Here is an 18,548-nt window from a genome sequence, read left to right on the forward strand (position 1 = left end):
ATTTAGAGTCATTTTAATTGAATTGTCTTAAACTAAAGTGGGCCATGTTGCATGTTTCTGGTTACAGTCAGAGGTAAATCAGAGGTAAAGACATCCAGACTTTTTTAATGCAGCCTTATACAGTAAAAACAATACAAAATACAAAAACAATAAAATAATAAGAAATTATCATTAAAAACAGATCACACCACAAAAAAAAAACAATCGGGCCAATCGGATGGTCATTATTCTGTCAGCTTTAGTCGTAGTGATTCACCACATCGAGAGACACATAACACAACAGTCTGCAGTACTGGAAGTTTCCACCATATTTCTCTGGAGTAAGTTGAGATACGTAACCGTGGTACAGCTTTTCAGTTAATTTTCATGCAGTGAGTAGCCTATACATGTGTAGAGTCATAGTTTATTACAATACTATTATGAAAGCATTTTGGGGAATACAACAATTTAAATGTAACAAAAAAATATGCATAAATTCATACCCAACAGAAAAATGCCTCATTATAAAAAATCATTTAATTCCAGAACCATAGTGAGGTTGTCCACTTCCTGCTCTGAGAGAATGTGTAGGTCAGAGTTTAGAGTCAAGACTCCTAGCGTGGCTTCTGACATGACGCAATGAGCCAGTGTATTGTACAGACCCTTATTCTCTGCTCAGCCAACACCCCTCCCTGTACAGTTTCATCATGCTGTAAAGCCATCAACAAGGACATTGTAGATTTGCCTGTGTGACTGTGCATTGACCACAGAATACACAATCGCTGAAACTATGCACGACTACTGACTGTGCACAATGAGAGTGACCTCATCAGGAGGAATCACAGGAATTCGAGTGATGTGACCGTGTGGTTTGCATTAAGCCTGGGGTTCTGTTTTTGCAGCACTCCCAACATGCATCATGCTGGGAGGATGACACACTGAACAGATGTGGAAAATAAAATCTGTAAATTATAATTTTTTGGGGTCTCACTATTTACACTCATTGTGTTTTCATGCAGCTGTAGCTCTTAACATCTTAACATCCATTAACTATTCACATGCTAAAAGAGAGTCTTTTTTGTGAGAGGGGGTTAATAATTAATGCATTGTAGTGGGGGATAGAAAGTTTTCCTAAACCATAACTGTCAGAAAAAAATAGATTCTTTTGCTTTAATTTTGTATGACAAGCTTTACATAGCAATTAATTTATCTTGAAAACTAACCTAAATCAGAATATAAGGACTGAATAAAGAATGGGTGAGTAAGGAATAAAACACAACAGGGCCTGCTGTTAGAGGAAAATTAACAACGGAGTGGTGTAATGCGTTACTGTTATCACACCAAAGTAAATTAGTTCCCTATTACAGTACATCCTGAATTGTTTTATTCCTTTTAAGGACAGCAATTTGCAAAAAAAAAAACAAAAAAAAAAACAATTATTTATTCATGAACGACCCACCATTTAGCTACATTTTATGTTGTGGAATGTCCATGCTCATGTAATCATTTACAATATAAAAGCTTTAAAGAGTTGTTCCGTCACCAGTCACCCCCCCATCTCTCCCCCCGCAAGGCGGGGTAGACCCTGGACAGGGTGCCAATCCATAGCAGGGCACACTCACATACACATTCACACACCCATTCATACACTAGGGACAATTTGGACATGCCTATCAGCCTACCATGCATGTCTTTGGACATGGGGAAGAAACCGGAGTACCCGGAGGAAACCCCCGCAACACAGGGAGAACATGCAAACTACGCAGCAGCAGGAATCGAACCCTCAATCCTGGAGGTGTGAGCCGAACGTGCTAATCAATAAATAAATGAAAAAAATATTTAAATCATCCCCTTACAGAACATTTTAACACATTCCTACCCATTTATTTCGTGGACCATCCAACAAAGAAGTCCATGTGTGTTGAATATAAACCTGCGATTCGCCTTGCAGCTTAAACTACTGTCAGCGACCCTGTTACAGAAAATTAACCAAAATCTTGTGATCCATCAGATTTGAAAATATAACAGTGCTGTGGTGGAAAGTTAAATGTGATGGCATTATGTTGCACAAGGGTCAACTCTTGACGCACACACGCTTGATTCCTAAATAGCCGGCTGTTTCAAAAGCAGTGTATTTCTGGGAATTTGTCCATTATTTGTGCTAGGCCATCCTGCACATTTCCTCTCGGTGCCCTGCAAACACTCGCCCTGTACACACCGGATGTGGGTACAATACAAAACATACACAAAAATAGTGCTACATGATGATGGAGAGTTAATATTATAACCTAAGTACAGTACCCCAATTGACAACAACTGTGTGTGTGTGTGTGTAATATTGTATGGAAAGGAACTTGGTGTTAAGGTGTGGGTCAAGTATCACAGCTGTGATATAATGAAAGAGGACCTGGGAAAAGCCACAGCTCACTGGACAGAGAAGCAAACAAAGTACATGGCCCATTTAACACAGATAACTCCCAGATGAGCAAAGATTGTACACAAATCCTTTTACAAAAGATAAAAAGGGAACACAGAGACAGCACAAGATACTGAAAACTGCAAAATCTAACTTTAAAGTAAAACTTTTTTAGCACACATTTTACTCACCCGCAACCATAACATTACTTTACATAACAGCTATTCTGAACTATTTTGCTCTGTTTATTCACGTCAGTATCCACAAAGGGAAGAGAACAACTTGTGAGTGGAAAGGCCTGATTTTTTTTTTTTTTGTTCCACTGAAGGAAGCCACAGTTTTGTTTTTTAGTCTCCTGGACAGACACAGAGTCTGTGTTTCACTGCCTGCTGCAGAATGGAGTTATCCCAGATAGAAGAAAATGAGCATGGGGTGAAATTCCTCAAAGAGAATTCCTCAGGAAATGGGATGGGGAGGTCTGAGGAAGGGTTGGAGTCAAGATAGCATGGGAATTACAGACAGGACATTTAACGACTTTGGCAGGACATATGGGTCAGCTTTGCAGGCGCACATAGTTTCTAGTGTTGGATTAAAGTAGTGGGATATCTAGCCTTGAAAATGATGAGACCTGGTGTCCCAAAATCTGCCCTACATATCTTTATGGTAAGCACAGGTTTGTAAAACTACAAAAAAAAGGGTCTCAGAATATTGCTGAAAATAAAGGCAGCTGTGTTTGCCTGTCAAAATCACACAGGTTCTTCTTTCTAATCCACACTGCCGCTGACGAACACCATATGTACACGAGTTCACACTGCGTACACGCTGTAAATATTTGGATTTTGTGAGGTCACACAAGCCTGCATTCTCTCACATCTTTCAATATCAGTATGCAGTGTGTCTAAACAAGCTGCATTTTCTTTAAAAGCAGTTCAAAAACATAGCTGAAACAGTTTTACTGCAAGTTTTGTTTCCAACCTTGAGTAACACGTATAGGCGCCTCAGATTTACTAATGAACACAAAAATAAGAAACCATGCAACACTTTCTCACTAGATTACAGCATAACACCTATAGACCACACATCACTTACTACATACTGATCAATTACTACAGTTCACAGATTGCAGTTAGGTTCTCAAGCACTGCTTGCGTAAGTCACACTACTGAATGGCCCATTTCAACTGTAAGAAGATCAAGACTGCTATATTTACTCAAGTCTTCCCTCCATTTAATTTCACTTTAAGAGGATTACAGGTAAAAAAAAAACAAAACAAAAAACCACACTTAGGTCTTGTGAAGGCTCTGCTGAGGGATGCTGAGATACTGACTTGTTGGGCAGCTACACAGCCGAAATTTAAATAAAAGAAAACTAAAATATAAAAATAACACTTAAGCAAATTTATAGGACTACTAACTAAATTTAGCTGCTACTGAATTCCAAACATGCTCATCCAGCTACAATTTATTTCTCCCTCATGAAAATCTGGTATGGGTGGGGAAATGTTTTGAATAAATCACTTTCTTTAGAATAGGCCAAATGTAAAACAAAGTGGGCACAGAGTCCTTTTGTTAGTTTTTACCATGATTGTGAGAAATTTGTCAAGTGTGATTTGTTGGGGAATTTCTTTGATGATTCATTTATTATAAAGGCTGAGTTTTTGTAAATGAGATGAGTTTTCAGTGATTTCATTGGGAGTGTATAAGATCAGAAATAAGGGAAATGACTCTTATCCGTCAGAGAAAACAGGAGAGAAAACTTTCTTCCGAATGATGGCCATGGAACATAATTACTCAATTGTTCCTTCACTAAGTAATGAATAAAACATGACAGTGTGCTATAACAGGAAATTAATCAACAGAGGGTTATGACACCAAAGTTGATTATTTAGTAACTGCAGCACACTCTGAAGTCTTTTATTTCTCTTAGAACGCAGTTTGCCGACTGTTACAATTTCTAATTCATTAATGAGAAGGATGCCATACTTTTTAACCTTTAATAGTTACATTTAATGTTGTGGAACATCTGTGAGACATCATAGTTGCTGTTATCACTTACATTATAGCAGCTATAAGCATTCATTCTCTAACCAACCTCTCTTTTTATTCTCCTTAAGTTAATAATACAAAAAACACAACCAGAAAGCACAACGTCCTAAGACTTTCCAGTGGCGGAAAACTTTTTTTTCCATTGGGAAATAACATGTAAATATGTTTTCAGTGTAAAATTGCGTGTCTGCCATACAAGTGCTGACACTATTGTCTGAGCCATGCTGTTAAAAAAAGTAAATCAACACTTTCTGACCCATCAGATTAGAGAATGTAACAGCACTGTGGTATAAACACATTTATCCAATTCCTGAGCCTTTAGCACATTGAATCTTGCATTTCCTTTATTAAATATTTCACAACCTTACCTACACTGAATGTTTACAAAATGTTACCTGTTGTCAAATATGGACATTTATCAATATACAAAGTTCTTTGTAAGGGCAAACCCAAACAAAAAACAAAGTTGATTCTTTTAAGCCATCCTTATGAAAAAAATCGTGTTTCAAGGTAAGTTGGAAAGAACAGAGTTATTTTTGCTGAGAGACAAAATTGTTACTTAATTGTTTGTGCCCATTAACAGATGCACATCACAAGTCCATGTACAATACAGGTGGGGAAAAATTATATATATATATATATATGTGTGTGTGTGTGTGTGTATAAATGTATTGTATGCAATGTATATATAATGATTATATTCTACTGCCACATGAAAAACAAACATTTCTCATAAGTATAAAAAAATAAATTAAAATGATTTCACAAACACTATTAACAGATGTTGGTTTCAGTATACAGTTTTGTTAATCAGAAAGAGAGGTTCATAGTCCCAAGCAGAAGGAAGGTGCCCATAAACATACATACACATCACACATATATATATATATATATATATATATATATATATATATATATATATATATATATATATATATACATACATACATACATACATATATATATACATTGAAAAAACAAAAACAAAAAACAAACAACTTAAATATGACCGAGTGCAGACAAAGAGAAAGCTAAAAGAGTTTTAAAAGAATTTTAATCACTGACAGGTGACTAGCTGCTGTTAAAGCATGGGTGTGGCAATGTACTTGTGCACACTGGTCTTGCAGTAGAGGGGATATTATACAGTGCTTGATCTACTGATGTAATCACACCTTGTACTCAAAAGGTAAGATCCTGAAATCTACACTGCTGAAAAGAAAGGGCTGGCAGAAGGGACAGGCAGTTCACAATGGCGTATGGGTCGTCCTTCAGCTAAATCATAGTACTAGCTAAGGAAAATGTCTCTTCAAAAACCCAAAGTTATTCTTACACTCTGAGAAGGTTTTAAAATGAATGTGTTTTAAATATTTTACCCATTTGGTTTTAAAATAGACATTTATATAGATTTTTTAAATCCTCTCTCACCATATATCCTTAATGTATTCCCGCCCAACCATATCCCCAGCCCATATAAATTCCTGTGAATACTGAGCCGTGGTGTGTAAGGTGCCCCATTGCCGGCTTAGCATCAGAGCTGCAAGTTCAAGTTCACTGACAGAATGGTGAGGCAGTAGGGTCGAAGCCTTTGAAAACGTCCTTTAAGGAGGCGTTGTCCTGTTCAGCAGTGTCTGGTTGTGCTGGGCTGTTGCCACCAAACGGGCTGCCTGTGCCACTGGGCTTGCTAGCTTGCTTAACCATGCTAAAAAGACTGGAGACAGGAAGGTTGTGGACTCCTGCTGGTGGTTCTGTAGCTCCGGCAGTGCCCTGAGGATTTTGAGAGGAACCTCCTGTTGGGGGAGTTCCTCCTACACCTCCTGCGTTGGGTGAGGGCGAAGGCTTGGGCCGAGGTCGGTTGTAGCTGTTGTAACGGTCAGTGGCTTGCTCGCTGCTGCTTTTCTCTGGTTCGGGCTGGTCCAGGGCTGATTTTCGAACAAACAGCGGCTCTTTGGACTTTGGCTTTGCCATAGAGGTCACACTGTCACTGGCTTTTGTCTCGGTTGTTGTGGTGGTGACCTCTGAACTCTCTGGTTTGTCTGAACTCTGTGTGCGTGGGTCATATAGACTGATGCTACTGAGCACATTGCTGCCAGATCCTGCAGTACCCCCTGTACCCCCTCGCCCTGCTCCACCCACTGAGAATAGACGTGGGTCATAGGGTGCAATAGTGTGCGTGGGCGAGGATGGAGCAGGAGGTCCAGAAGGTGCAGAGGTTTGTGAGGCTGTAGGCTCTGTGGGCTGCTTGAGAGCAGATTTCTGCGGTTGAAGCCGAGGGTCTGTGATTTTGCGGGCCATGCGAGGGTCCATTGGCTTTTCAGCTTGGACGGGTGCAGGAGGAACCACAGATGAAGAGGTTTGGGAAGGACTGGTGGAAGAGGCGTTAACAGTCTTAAGAATACGAGAGAGCAGCTCAAAGTCTGGTAGGGAGGAGGAGGAGGAAGTGGATGAGGAGGATTGGCTGGGAGGTTCGGCAGAGGGTGCCGGGGCAGGCAGAGGAGTTGAAATAGCTGTATGGAGCTGCTGCTGGGCACGGGAGAGCCGGGGATCTATGGCTGCAACGGGAGGGATACCTGGGGGCAGTGGGAGAAAGTCCTGCTTGGGGATGGGGATGGGAATTAGGTCTTCAGGACTCCAAAGCACAGCCTTAGCAAAAGAAGGCTTGTTCAAGACCAAATCTTTTTTGATATGGCTGAACTGCTGGAGCTGTGAGCGGGGGTCACGCAAAGCCATGCCCATTAAGGGATCCAATGGTATAGGGACAGGCTTGTCCCTCAGCATTCTCTCTCCCTCCTCTTCTTCAGTAGCAGCAGAAGTAAGGGGCGGTGGTTTATACACCAGTGGGGGCTCGGGTTTGGATGTAGCAGCCTGACGTGCGAGTCGTGGGTCTGTGGGCGCAGAGGAGGATGGAGGAGAGGAGAGATTAGTCTCTGAAACCTGGGAGGAGTCTGCATTACGTGATAAGCGAGGGTCTCGGGCCAGCCTGGGGTCAGCTGGTCTGCTGGGCACCGGAGCAGGCTGAGCCTTCTGTAGTCGGGGGTCGCTGGGAGCACCTTCAGGTTTCGAGGGCCCCTGGGCTTGGCTTTGCTGCCGTAAGGTTTTCAGGATTGACGTGACGCTTCCACCACCATCTTCATCTTCACTAGAATACCAATTTGCTGAATCACCTAATAGACAAAAGCAATAGCATGCATGAACAAAAAAGTTATTTCTTGAGTTTACTATCTAAAATGCTATATTATAGAGCCTGACAATCTTTTGCCCTATTCCTACATACACAATGTTCAAATTTTATGAATGACCAATACTGCCATCTAGTGAGAGGACAGCTTTCCATGAGACTGCTGAAAACCAGATGATGTTTACAGACTTTAGAGGCCTTGGATAGGGTCATGCAGAGAACTGTCCTTGAGATATTTTGATGCCCAGAACTAGCCTCTCCAACATAAAAAACACGGCACAATTGTTTACATATAGGGAACAAACTGAAATATCAGCTGGCTGATAAAACTTGTTCTACAAATATACTGACATTGGGGGGGATTCACACTGATAAAGCACTTTTCAAAAATTCTATTTTAAAGTAATACAATTATTTATGTGTTACCTAATCAGCTCTATTTCTGACTATATTACATTTGACAATTTATACAATATATAATCAATAATTTCACAGAGTCATTAAAAACGCTAACACTATTTTGTTATTTGCCAACAATAAGAAAATAATACTTTCACATCTAATATACGCAGATCTAAATGTACTATAGCGGTATTTCAGCTGAACATAGCTATAGGGGCAAATGCATTTGAAGCTAATTAAAATAGTATAAAATGTGTTTTATACTATTCACATACTTCCAGCTTGTAAAAACTGGGACACTGCCATGCTTGTCTGGATTACTCCCATGTCTATCTTGCTTTCAAATAACTACTGTGTTATACTAAGTATAATCTTCTATAAAGATGTACACCACAATGTGGCAGAAGGATATGGTACCTTCATTGTCTCGATCTGGACCTCCTTCAGCTAGCCTCCTGGCCCTCTCCTCTTCTTCCTGCTGTTTCTGTTGGATCCTCATAAACAGCACACGCTGTGCTGGAGGCAAAAAGTCTGGCACCGTTATTCCAGACTGATTAGTTGAGCCTCCATTTGATGGGCCCTCCATATTGCCAGAATGCTGGTTCCCGGATGACTGCTCGCTGAAGTTTCCACCAGGTCCTACCATGTAGCCATCACCTATGTCAGAAGACAAAAGGTAACCCTGATAAACTGAAAAGCAAAAGTAGCAAACTCCTACCACAATTTCTACAATTAAAAATTCTATGCCACATTTGGCCTTTGGCTCATATTTTTCTAGTTTCCAGCAGAAACAAAATATTAGCTCACCCTCTCCACCTCCCCCTTCTGTTCCTATGCTTTGCTGCTGCTGGTAGAAAGTGTCATAAAAATTGCGAGCAGAACCACCCCCAGGTGGCATCATGGCCTGGTTTGGAGGTCCTTCTGCTGAGCCAAAGTTCTGCATCATTCCTGGGGGGCCTTGGTTCATGTTTGGTGGGCCCATGGGTGGCAGGTCATGAGGCCCATTTGGTGGCATGTGACCAGGTGGTGGTCCAGCAGGAAAACGAGGTGGAGGACCACCTGGAGGACATGGAGGTGGGCCTTGAGTTCCTGCAGCACCTGTAGCAGCAGTGGCAGGATTCGGACCTCTGAATAGAGATACATACACTGATAAGCATTTTCTGAAGACATCAATGAATCTGCATTTATTTAATTCGCTAACTTGTAATACTTTGTTTATAGTTCTTGAGGGGAAACTACAAGGGGTTAACTACAGCAGTTATAAATAAATAAATAAATAAATAAATAAATAAAGGAAGGAAGGAAGGAAGGAAGGAAAAAGGTACAACCTGACGCCTAGTTTTTGCGCTAGTTGTCCAGTGGGTTTCACAACAATCTCGAACAAGGATGGGATCTTCTTTCCCGTGTTACCCCCACAGGGAGGTGGTGGACCAATGGCTGGTGGAGACGGGCCATGGTTTGGTGAGCCCTGGAAAGATCCTCCTTCAGGGCAGGGGGGAGGTGGTCCCTCATGCCCTGGTACTGTGCCTGGGCATGAGGGACCATTAGAAGGTATGCTGCCATGCTGTGGCCCTGGTGCCCCAAAGTCTATTGGAGTCGAGGAATCTGTTGGGCCAGGCCTTGGGGGTGTGGGTAAAAGTCCCACACCAGGTGGGGGTTTGGGGAGGGGATTAATGCCTTGTTTTTTCAGCTCCTCCACTTCCTTCTCATCCTCAGCACCGGCTTCAGCATCCTCAGCCAACATCTGCAATAATATTAAACCTCACAAATTGAGAAGGGATGCGATGGGGGAACAAGAACTTACATTTTTTTTTTCTATCAACAATAAACATGCTCACCTTATCTAGCAGTTCTTGTGTGTCTTCTGACAGAGGTTCATGAGAGAACATACAGTCATCTCCGTTTACGCAGTTGCCTGTAGTGTGGAACAGCTTGCATGGGAAGTCACGTGCTGCTGAGTTAAGGAATGATCTGCACCAGCCTAAGCATTATACTCTCCTATTAAGCAGTATTCTAAATTACTAAGATCAGAGTTAGAAAAGCATTTCACATCACAAAATTGTAACTGTTTCCCTTTTTTTAAAAAAAAAAAAAAGAAAAGAAAAGAAAAAAGAGACATCATCTTGCTGATTCACATATTACCAACTGGTACAACCCAGTCATTTATGATTGATGGTCAGTTCACCTGAAAAAAATGACTGTAAAGGATATCATGCATGTAAGGACAATTTTCAGCCCGAGCACAGAAGCCAGTGATGTAGAACTTGCAGAGTTCTTTCTTCTTGGGCAACTCAATGTCATGACTGAAGTTGCAATGTTCTCCCTGTTAATCATATATATTAAAGAATAAGCACAGTAGTAACTTTCAGAATTGAAGACAAACATGTATTTTGGTATGACATTAAAGTTTAAATACTTTAAATACGACATTCACAATTTTGAAATCTCCTCCATAATCCAAATCACACACATTGCTAAACATTCTTACCCAGGTACAGCGACCTTCAATGTAGTACTTGCAAATGGCCTTGCCCTTCTTGTCCTGCCCGTGCTTCTCCTGCTCATGCTTCCTCTGGCCAATGGATCCATCCTATAGAATACAGTTTCACTCTCAGCTTTCAACAGTGGATGGCCTAGCACCAAGTTCCAATTATTAACATATCCAAGCATACAAATCAGCTTGAATGTTCCTAAAGCTAACCACACAAGGTACAGATGTTTCATATATTTAAAATGCTTCATAATGTTTAACTGATCTGTTAGCTTGCATATAAATTATCTGCCAAGTAAAACACCTTGATGCACCACTGACTGTGGATTACTATTACAGGATTGTTAGGGCAAGAGCTTAGGGACATCAGAGCATAGAGTATTTTTCCACCCTGTCTCAATGGGAAAAAAAACAACTGGGGTTGTCTTTTGGTTATAAAAGGAGTATATACTAGATAAGACAAAGATGAAGTAACTTACAAATAACAGCGTAGTGTTAGCTGGACATACTTGCTAGTTTTGTTTGTGCCTTTCAGATAGTGTAAAAAGCCTTTTTGTTTAACTGTGCTGTGTGTAAGCTGGACTGGGCACCATGTGTGTTGATATTATTTCTTACCCCCATGTCCATATCTCCACTGTTGTCATCATCATGGCCTTGGTCACCTCCACGACCCCTCCCACGATTCCTTCCCCGTCCGCGGTTCATGCCTCTGCCCCCCTTCCCCCGTCCTCGACCTCTGCCACCTTTGCCACCTAAAAATAAAACATTTAGCGAACAATATGTTTATCTTAATCTATTAAACGTCATTAAAAACGGTGACATATTATTTTAAAAACTCACCACGCCCTCTGTCTTTGGATTTCCTGTACTGATTCAGTTCTTTCGAATAATCATCATAATCATCATCACCCATGTCATAGTCATCATCGCCGTACTGTAAAAGGTAAATGCAAATTACAAATATATCCGTCAATTCCTGAACATTTCCTGGATCATAACACCAAATGATCAAATCATTTGAAAACTTGAACTAACCTCCATCTCATCTCCATACATGCCATCCCCGTCATCATTCTCGCCTCCCATTTTACCTCGTCCTCTACCTCGCATTCCACCTCTACCCCCACGGCCCCTCATTCCTCCTCTGCCTCGGCCTCTCTGGTTTTTCATTCGGCCTTTAAGACCTGCGCAGACAAGATTATGTCATAATGGTCTCAAACGGATATATAAAGGAGTGATTCTTTTCCATGCCTTCAGTAAAAGTGAGAGGTGCATCTGTATTCTGGAGCATTAGTGTGTACCTCTGCCACGCTGGTTGCCCGGTCCACCTCCACCACCTTCTTTGGCCTTGCGGTACTGGTTAAGCTCCTTGGTGAAGTCATCATAGTCATCTTCACCCATGTCCTCATCCTCCTCACCCTCATAGTTCTCATCATCATACTCATCGTAACCGCCATACCCCTGTTTGTCCATTTTCATGTAGCTGCCTTTCTTTGACATAGGTCCTCCATGTCCAGAGGGAGGTGCAGGACCATAGCCTCCATGAGACTGGAACATGGATAACACACTAGGGGTTACAATCTCACTGAATTTTTAGCATCCATCAGAACATGAAATGATGGGTGTTGTTGGATTGTTGCAGATGTATTTTCAAGCAGAGATCGATCTGTATATGAACTGACACATATTTAGTTTCCCCTAAATCTTCCTCAAAACAGACGTGAATAAATAAAGTCCAGACTGTCTCCTATAAACTCAACTCCGGTGAACTGTATGCGTGCATACATGTATGTGTTTACACAAATTATACATGCACATATTCTGGGTGTGTGCTTACTTAAAGAAATATGATTTGAATAGGGAGAATGAAGTATTACACTCACTGAAGGTGGGTACTGAGGGCTGTATTCCCGATACTTCCTTTTCTCGCTAGGACTGTAGTCAGATTCATCACTGTAGTCTGAGTGGTCATCACTAGACGATGCATGACGCTAAACAACACAAATCAAAGTCCATGTCAGAATCTTAACAAATGCATTTGAACATAAAATTCTCTCTCTCTCATACACAAACACATACCTTGTGTTTTGATCTGCGTCTCTTTCTCGATCTCCGCTTTTCCTTCTCCCTCTCTCTGTCTCTCTCTCTTTCTTTCTTCCTTTTCTTCTTGCGACGGTGGGCCTTATCGTCATCTGACTCACTGCCGTGTCGCTCCTTTACACGGCTGGGCTTCTCCTCGGGCTCTTGTCCCTCAGTGCTGGGCATTTCCACATCGCCTCCATCATCCTCCAGCTCCCCCTCTTCCAGCTCTTCATCCTCTCGCCTGTAACGTTCAAACATCAAAAGTGATGAATGAAACGTGCCTTGGATAAGGCATAAAGCACTTCCAAATGTAATATAAAATTTTTATAGACTGGACATGCATAAAGAGTGCTTTGAAACTTTGTGAAACGTGCCATGTCGGGTGTTTTGACCACCATTCTATTTATTTTGCAAAGACACTGGATTGTGAAACATACGTTATATTAAGTTTGCAACTGATTAGGTGTCTTAACAGTGAATTCAAGAGGATTCCAGTTTACTGTGAGCACGGACCTGCACAATCCTGATCACGGTTTTAAAAGAAATAACTACACATTCTCTCTCTCAATTGGCATGAACCAAAGCCACTAAATAAACAACAATGATTTCACTGTAGAGTGCTGTGCAGGCCTCAAAAACAAACACTACAATTCACTAAAGAAATAGAGAGCAACCTGCTAAAAAAATATGCAGGCACCAAACTGGGACAGGGTACTGAAAAAAAGTAAGAGCTTTTTTTAAGCAAGAGTCATGTCTATTTATTGACCTACTGGAAATGAGATTTAATTGTGTAATATTCCTACACACATTTGGGATATTCTGGAAAACAATTTCACTAACAATGTGACAAATAACCGTGCAAATAGTTTTTGTGTAGTAGCAAGTATTTCAGTATTCGTGTCACTGGAATGTGCGGTTTGACCATTTTAAAGTGTACCTGCATGCAAAATCAGACTCCTGATGGTTTCTTTAAAACCTGGGTTAAACTGGGATAAGCCTGCTTAATGTCAACCACATACTGTATACGACTGTGTTCAAAAATTAATGATATTTACCCATAGGCTACTACAAACAGATCTCTTGGATAATTGCGCAACACTGACTACATTTACATGGACAGCAATAATCTAATTATTGACCTTATTCTGAATAATATTGTGATTAAGGTGTTTACACAAGTTACTTTTAGAATATTCCTTTAATGGAATATTAGAATATTAGCTTTTAGAATATTCCTTTCATGTTCCCGTGTTACGTTATAGAACACAGATCGATTAACAGCACACGTCATTACGTCCCCATGCCACGCTGGCCGACGTTCCCTCCAGAATTTCACGTATCAACATAACAGTTTTGGGTGTTTCATTTTAAAATTTTACGAAAGCTTCAAGTGCAGTTAATCATTTGTCATACTATACGTGGAAATAGACGACTGCTTGAAGCCGTGGGCTGCGTCTTAATTCGATTTGTCTTTACTTTGAGTATGACTTTAGCTGGATTAAGGTAATCAGAAATAGCTGTTTACATGGTAGTTTCTTAATCAGAGTACTGTCTTAATCGGGTTACCATCAGAATATTGTTGTCCATGTAAACGTACTGACTGACTATAATCTGGACTCCTTGCACCGTGTCTACTGTCCACCTCCTATAGGACTGAGGGCCTGGTGCTCAGGTCATGAGCTGAACTCCAATTTCACAATCACATGAACTTTATCTTACTTCATACTAGTGTGCAAAGGAAATACTCTAAACTCAGATTATCTGTTAATGCAAAGTCACGTGGGAAGTAAAATGATTACATTCTTGCTGGTCATTTTTATAAATATGAATGACACATTCATAAACATGTCATTGTATCCTTAGCACAAGTAATATGTGAGCGTCTGAGCAAGTAACATCTGAGCGTATTCAACCATGCAGTGAGTGACAAGACAGCTGAGAAATCAGGTCACCCTCTAGCAAAAACTATCAACAACCCCTCCAGAGCACTGTGAACCATTGCTTAATATTGCAGTTATAAAAGGTATTTGATAACCAACCAAACATAAACAATGCAAAAAAAACCAAAACACACTCAATGCAGCTAAAATTATGACCGGTACCAAAGCTGGGCCTCAAACTATTCACCTAAAGGCAACAGTATTGAAAACTTAGCTGTCATTTCTCTGGACCCTGCATGCTAGAAAAGGGGGCTGATCAATTCTGGATGAGGTGTACCTCACTGGATTTGGGAAACAGTGAAATTAGTGAAACTTGTGTTTTAGTTCACGTTTAGGACCTTGAATGCTTTTGAGACATTGGGAAGGAGCTCAAAAAAAAAAAAGTGTTTGTGAAGATGCACAAATTTTCTTAAGGACATATTCGTCCTAAAAGAAGTAAATTTCCTGTTGAATAAACACAGCTATTCCCTGGTTTAATCATTATTAGTTTTGTTTAATCTGGTTGAATGATTATTCTCTGATTTAATCATTATTCTTTGAGTTAATCATTAGCCTCTGGTTTGATCACAAAGAGCCATAGTTATATATAACCACTAAATTCGTTAAAGTTTTTCAATACCATGCGTTTATTGAATAATAGCCAATGAAAGTGTTGTAAACATATTCTATATAATATAATTGACCGGCTAGCCATCTAATAGTAATCATTTTTTTCTATGCATAGTAATCATTTTTTTTCTATGCGTGTTGTAAATGCGCCTTTTGTACACAACCCAGTTTTAAAAAGCCACCCCTAAAGTGTAAAAATTTTGCGCAACGCGTAGGCTATTCAGTTAAGTCAAGCTAGTAAGCTAGCGACCCGAGCCGCTTCAATTGTAGATTATAAGTGGTTCAATTTACATTACATAGCTTTTGTTTGTTATCCAGGAACAACACATGAGACGAAACCTGAACAAAATTCACAAACACGTTACTTGTCAGGAATAAGCAAACTACAAGGTATTTAGGAAGGGGCTAAGTTAGCTAACGTAGCAACTGCGCCACTCAGCTAGCGTGTTAGCCGCTCTGAGTATGTGAGAACTGCTCGCATTAGCTTCCTTCGAGGCCTGGCTATAAGATGCTAGTCTGCTTTAACATCCATGGCTAACTATCTAGCTAATAGTATCCGCGACAGTAGTTGATTGATTTTTTTTTTGTTATGATCGCCGAGCAGTACACATAGGTTTGCGTTTTAAAATATGCGATATATATATATATATATATATTAATCACTACCGACAGATAGTAAGAGATTAAGTGGTTAATTCGCCGACGTTGACTTTGATCCGTTTTCCTTTACTGTGAGGAAGACGGAAATACATGATCGATGTTCTTTGTTTAATGGCCACTTTGGTCCTTCGGTGATGAAAAGGAGCGTCGAAAAAATGTCTGGATTTGTAAATACGCTTCTGTTTAGAAACAGGACATGTCCGTGATTCGGATATATGACCTTCCAGATTTGCGCCGTGTTAACGTTTCAAGATGGCGGTCGTTACCTCTGTACTCGTTTCCCAGAAAAAAAAGTCGACTTTAATCCCTTTGAAAGAAAAAAAGGCAAAGTAATACCCATGCTTTTTGTACTTAAAAAGCAAAGGATAAATAAATAGTTGGAGAGAAATATGATATTACTCGACCTTTCGTCAGTGAGAAGGCTGTTGTGTTCGTGGTTGGCTGTTGGGGAGTTTGGATGGACAGTCATGCTTTCCACAGCCATTTCCTCTAACGGACTACAGTTCAGTGCAAAAAATCGACTCAGGATTCAACTGGCTTATGCGTTACTTGACTTTGATCTACTTGTTGATTGATTTTAGGAAGAGTTTCAGTTCATAGCAGTTAAATTCCCATTTACAGTTTCAAAGAGAAACATGCTGAAACGTTCCTGAAGGTCTCTCCGTCCTTACAGTTGCGAGGTGAAATGAAACTCAGTCACTCAAAATGGCGACAGTTCTTCTCCAATGCGAAGTGGGTGGTGTTACCGATGATGACGCGCACACGACAAAGATCGACATTCTACTTCGTGCTGTAGAGGGGCGGAGTCTTTCAACATCCAGTAATATTATCAATTCAAGTGTCAACATGCTGTTTGCTAATCTATGGCTATCATATTCAAACTCTAGCATAATTAAGCATGCAACGTTAAGTACTACATACTTACTTCAACAAGCTATTAAATATAACCTCTGCACATCAGTATTCTTAAATATAAAATGTTAAAACAAATATTTTGATACATTATAAAAAAAAATTTCACAGCATAAATAGCCTCACATACATATACATAGCCCAAAAATAATACTCACATACACACAGCTGTCATTTTATTATGTACCCATAGCTTGTACCCACATTTACTAGGCACATTGGCAGGTTCCTCTACAATACAGGTGTACTTTGTATATAATGACTGAGTGTAACCCATTTGTTGCTAAGCACAATTTGTCCTCCAGATCTGCCTGACTTATCTGATTGCTCCACTTCCTGGTTGGAGATTCTGCAATTGTGAACCAATTTCTGCTGTTTTGGATTGTCCCACATGGATGCCCTAAACATTGCACTTCCCTAAGATGCCTAAAAACTGTTGCTGCAATCATAAAGACTATGATACTCATACTGAATACTATTTCAATACAGTTAGTACTGTTTGACTTTATAGCATACAATTGTGCAAGGGTAATGGTTTATAATCCTACTATCTGGTTTAATATACAACAAACCTAATGATCTAATTTTAAAACCTCTCTCTATCGAATCCATTTGGAGTTGTGAACTATCTATTTTTAATATATCCGTCAATTGGAAGAGGGTATGGTCTAATCTTAATTTGACTTCCAAGTTCCTGGCTCATCATCTCATTCAGTTCAAAGTTATTCATAGAGCATACATAACTCTTTACAAGAGACTTAGAATAAAATCACAACTGACACATAGTTGTCATATCTGTAATACCATATTATCAGGTACGTTTCTCCATATGTTCTGGGAGTGTCCAATTATCTCTGATCTATGGACTCATGTAAACTCTGTTCTATCTTCTTTGCTTCAAACTGTCTATATCCCTACTCCAGGTCTGTGTCTCCTTAATGATGATTCTGCTCTTTGTATAAACCTAATACAGAAGAAAATGGTGTTTGCTGGTTTTACATCCACAAAAAAACCCAATAATTAAAATTGGTTTATGCCACATATGTGTACAAAAACATACTGCATAAATAACTTTCTTGACATAGTAAGATATGAATGTACAACAGCACAACTTAACAAGGCTAAACTTGCTACTATTGATGCCTGGAAATCCTTATTCTTCCATATCCTGGACTGTATAAAGAAAATGCATTAGATTCATTATTTATTTATTTATTTATTTATTTATTTTTAAGATCCAACTTTGGATCTTATATGCCTGTTGCCTCCCCTTTACCCTATTTGCTCTTGGATGTTTCCTATATTTGCACTATATGGTTTTTTTTTGTTTTGTTTTCTATGTTTGAAAACAATACAAATCTTGGTAACAAAAAAAAATGACTATCTGGTGTCACCCAAAAGAGGATGGGTTCCATTTTGAGGTTTTTCCTCATGTAATCTCAGGGTGTTTCTGCTTGCCTTTCTCGCCTCTGACTTCCTCATTAGGGATCTAAGTCTAAATACAAATTCCTGTAAAGCTGATTTGAAATAGTGTTTGAATTAAATTAGTGTTTTTAAATCTCAGAAACACTGCTGAGCCTAATACACCAGCACACTAACATGTGATTACTATCTTAATTTTATTCTTTTGCAACAGATTGATCTTATGTGCAATTTGATCTTATTTGTGCAGTTTGATCAGGAAGAGTTTTTACCAGCTTCTGTAGTACAACACATTTCATTCGGGTGAAATGTTTGTTTAACCTGATTGCAGCCTAGGCAGCAAAAGATCACTACTTTTTCATATAATTATAATAATAACAACCCTGCTGGGGTTTTTTATTTTTTATATGTTTTT

General features: G+C 39.8%; 1 protein-coding gene across 1 annotated transcript; it reads right to left on the bottom strand.

Annotated features, from left to right (window-relative positions):
* Nucleotides 1-5,409: 5,409 nt before the first annotated feature.
* On the bottom strand, nucleotides 5,410-16,532 carry zc3h4 (zinc finger CCCH-type containing 4). Its single transcript, XM_053647484.1, has 14 exons — nucleotides 16,204-16,532; nucleotides 12,588-12,831; nucleotides 12,392-12,499; nucleotides 11,810-12,056; nucleotides 11,544-11,692; nucleotides 11,349-11,442; nucleotides 11,124-11,260; nucleotides 10,506-10,607; nucleotides 10,229-10,340; nucleotides 9,856-9,965; nucleotides 9,346-9,761; nucleotides 8,825-9,144; nucleotides 8,435-8,674; nucleotides 5,410-7,601 (listed from the first exon to the last, which is right to left on the bottom strand). The coding sequence occupies exons 1-14, from the start codon at nucleotides 16,281-16,283 to the stop codon at nucleotides 5,989-5,991; spliced, it is 3,972 nt and encodes a 1,323-aa protein (XP_053503459.1). The 5' UTR covers nucleotides 16,284-16,532; the 3' UTR covers nucleotides 5,410-5,988.
* Between the last annotated feature and the right edge of the window lie 2,016 nt (nucleotides 16,533-18,548).

This window comes from Ictalurus furcatus, chromosome 17 (genome assembly GCF_023375685.1).
Source record: "Ictalurus furcatus strain D&B chromosome 17, Billie_1.0, whole genome shotgun sequence".
NCBI lineage: Eukaryota > Metazoa > Chordata > Actinopteri > Siluriformes > Ictaluridae > Ictalurus > Ictalurus furcatus.

Coding starts and splice junctions, on each gene's coding strand:
- zc3h4 (XM_053647484.1), bottom strand. CDS start 16,283: ATGGCTGTGGAAAGCATGACTGTCCATCCAAACTCCCCAACAGCCAAC. Junction 12,500..12,587: donor GACGCAGATCAAAACACAAG/GTATGTGTTTGT, acceptor TGTGTTGTTTAG/CGTCATGCATCGTCTAGTGA. Junction 9,966..10,228: donor AAATTGTCCTTACATGCATG/ATATCCTTTACA, acceptor ACTCAGCAGCAC/GTGACTTCCCATGCAAGCTG.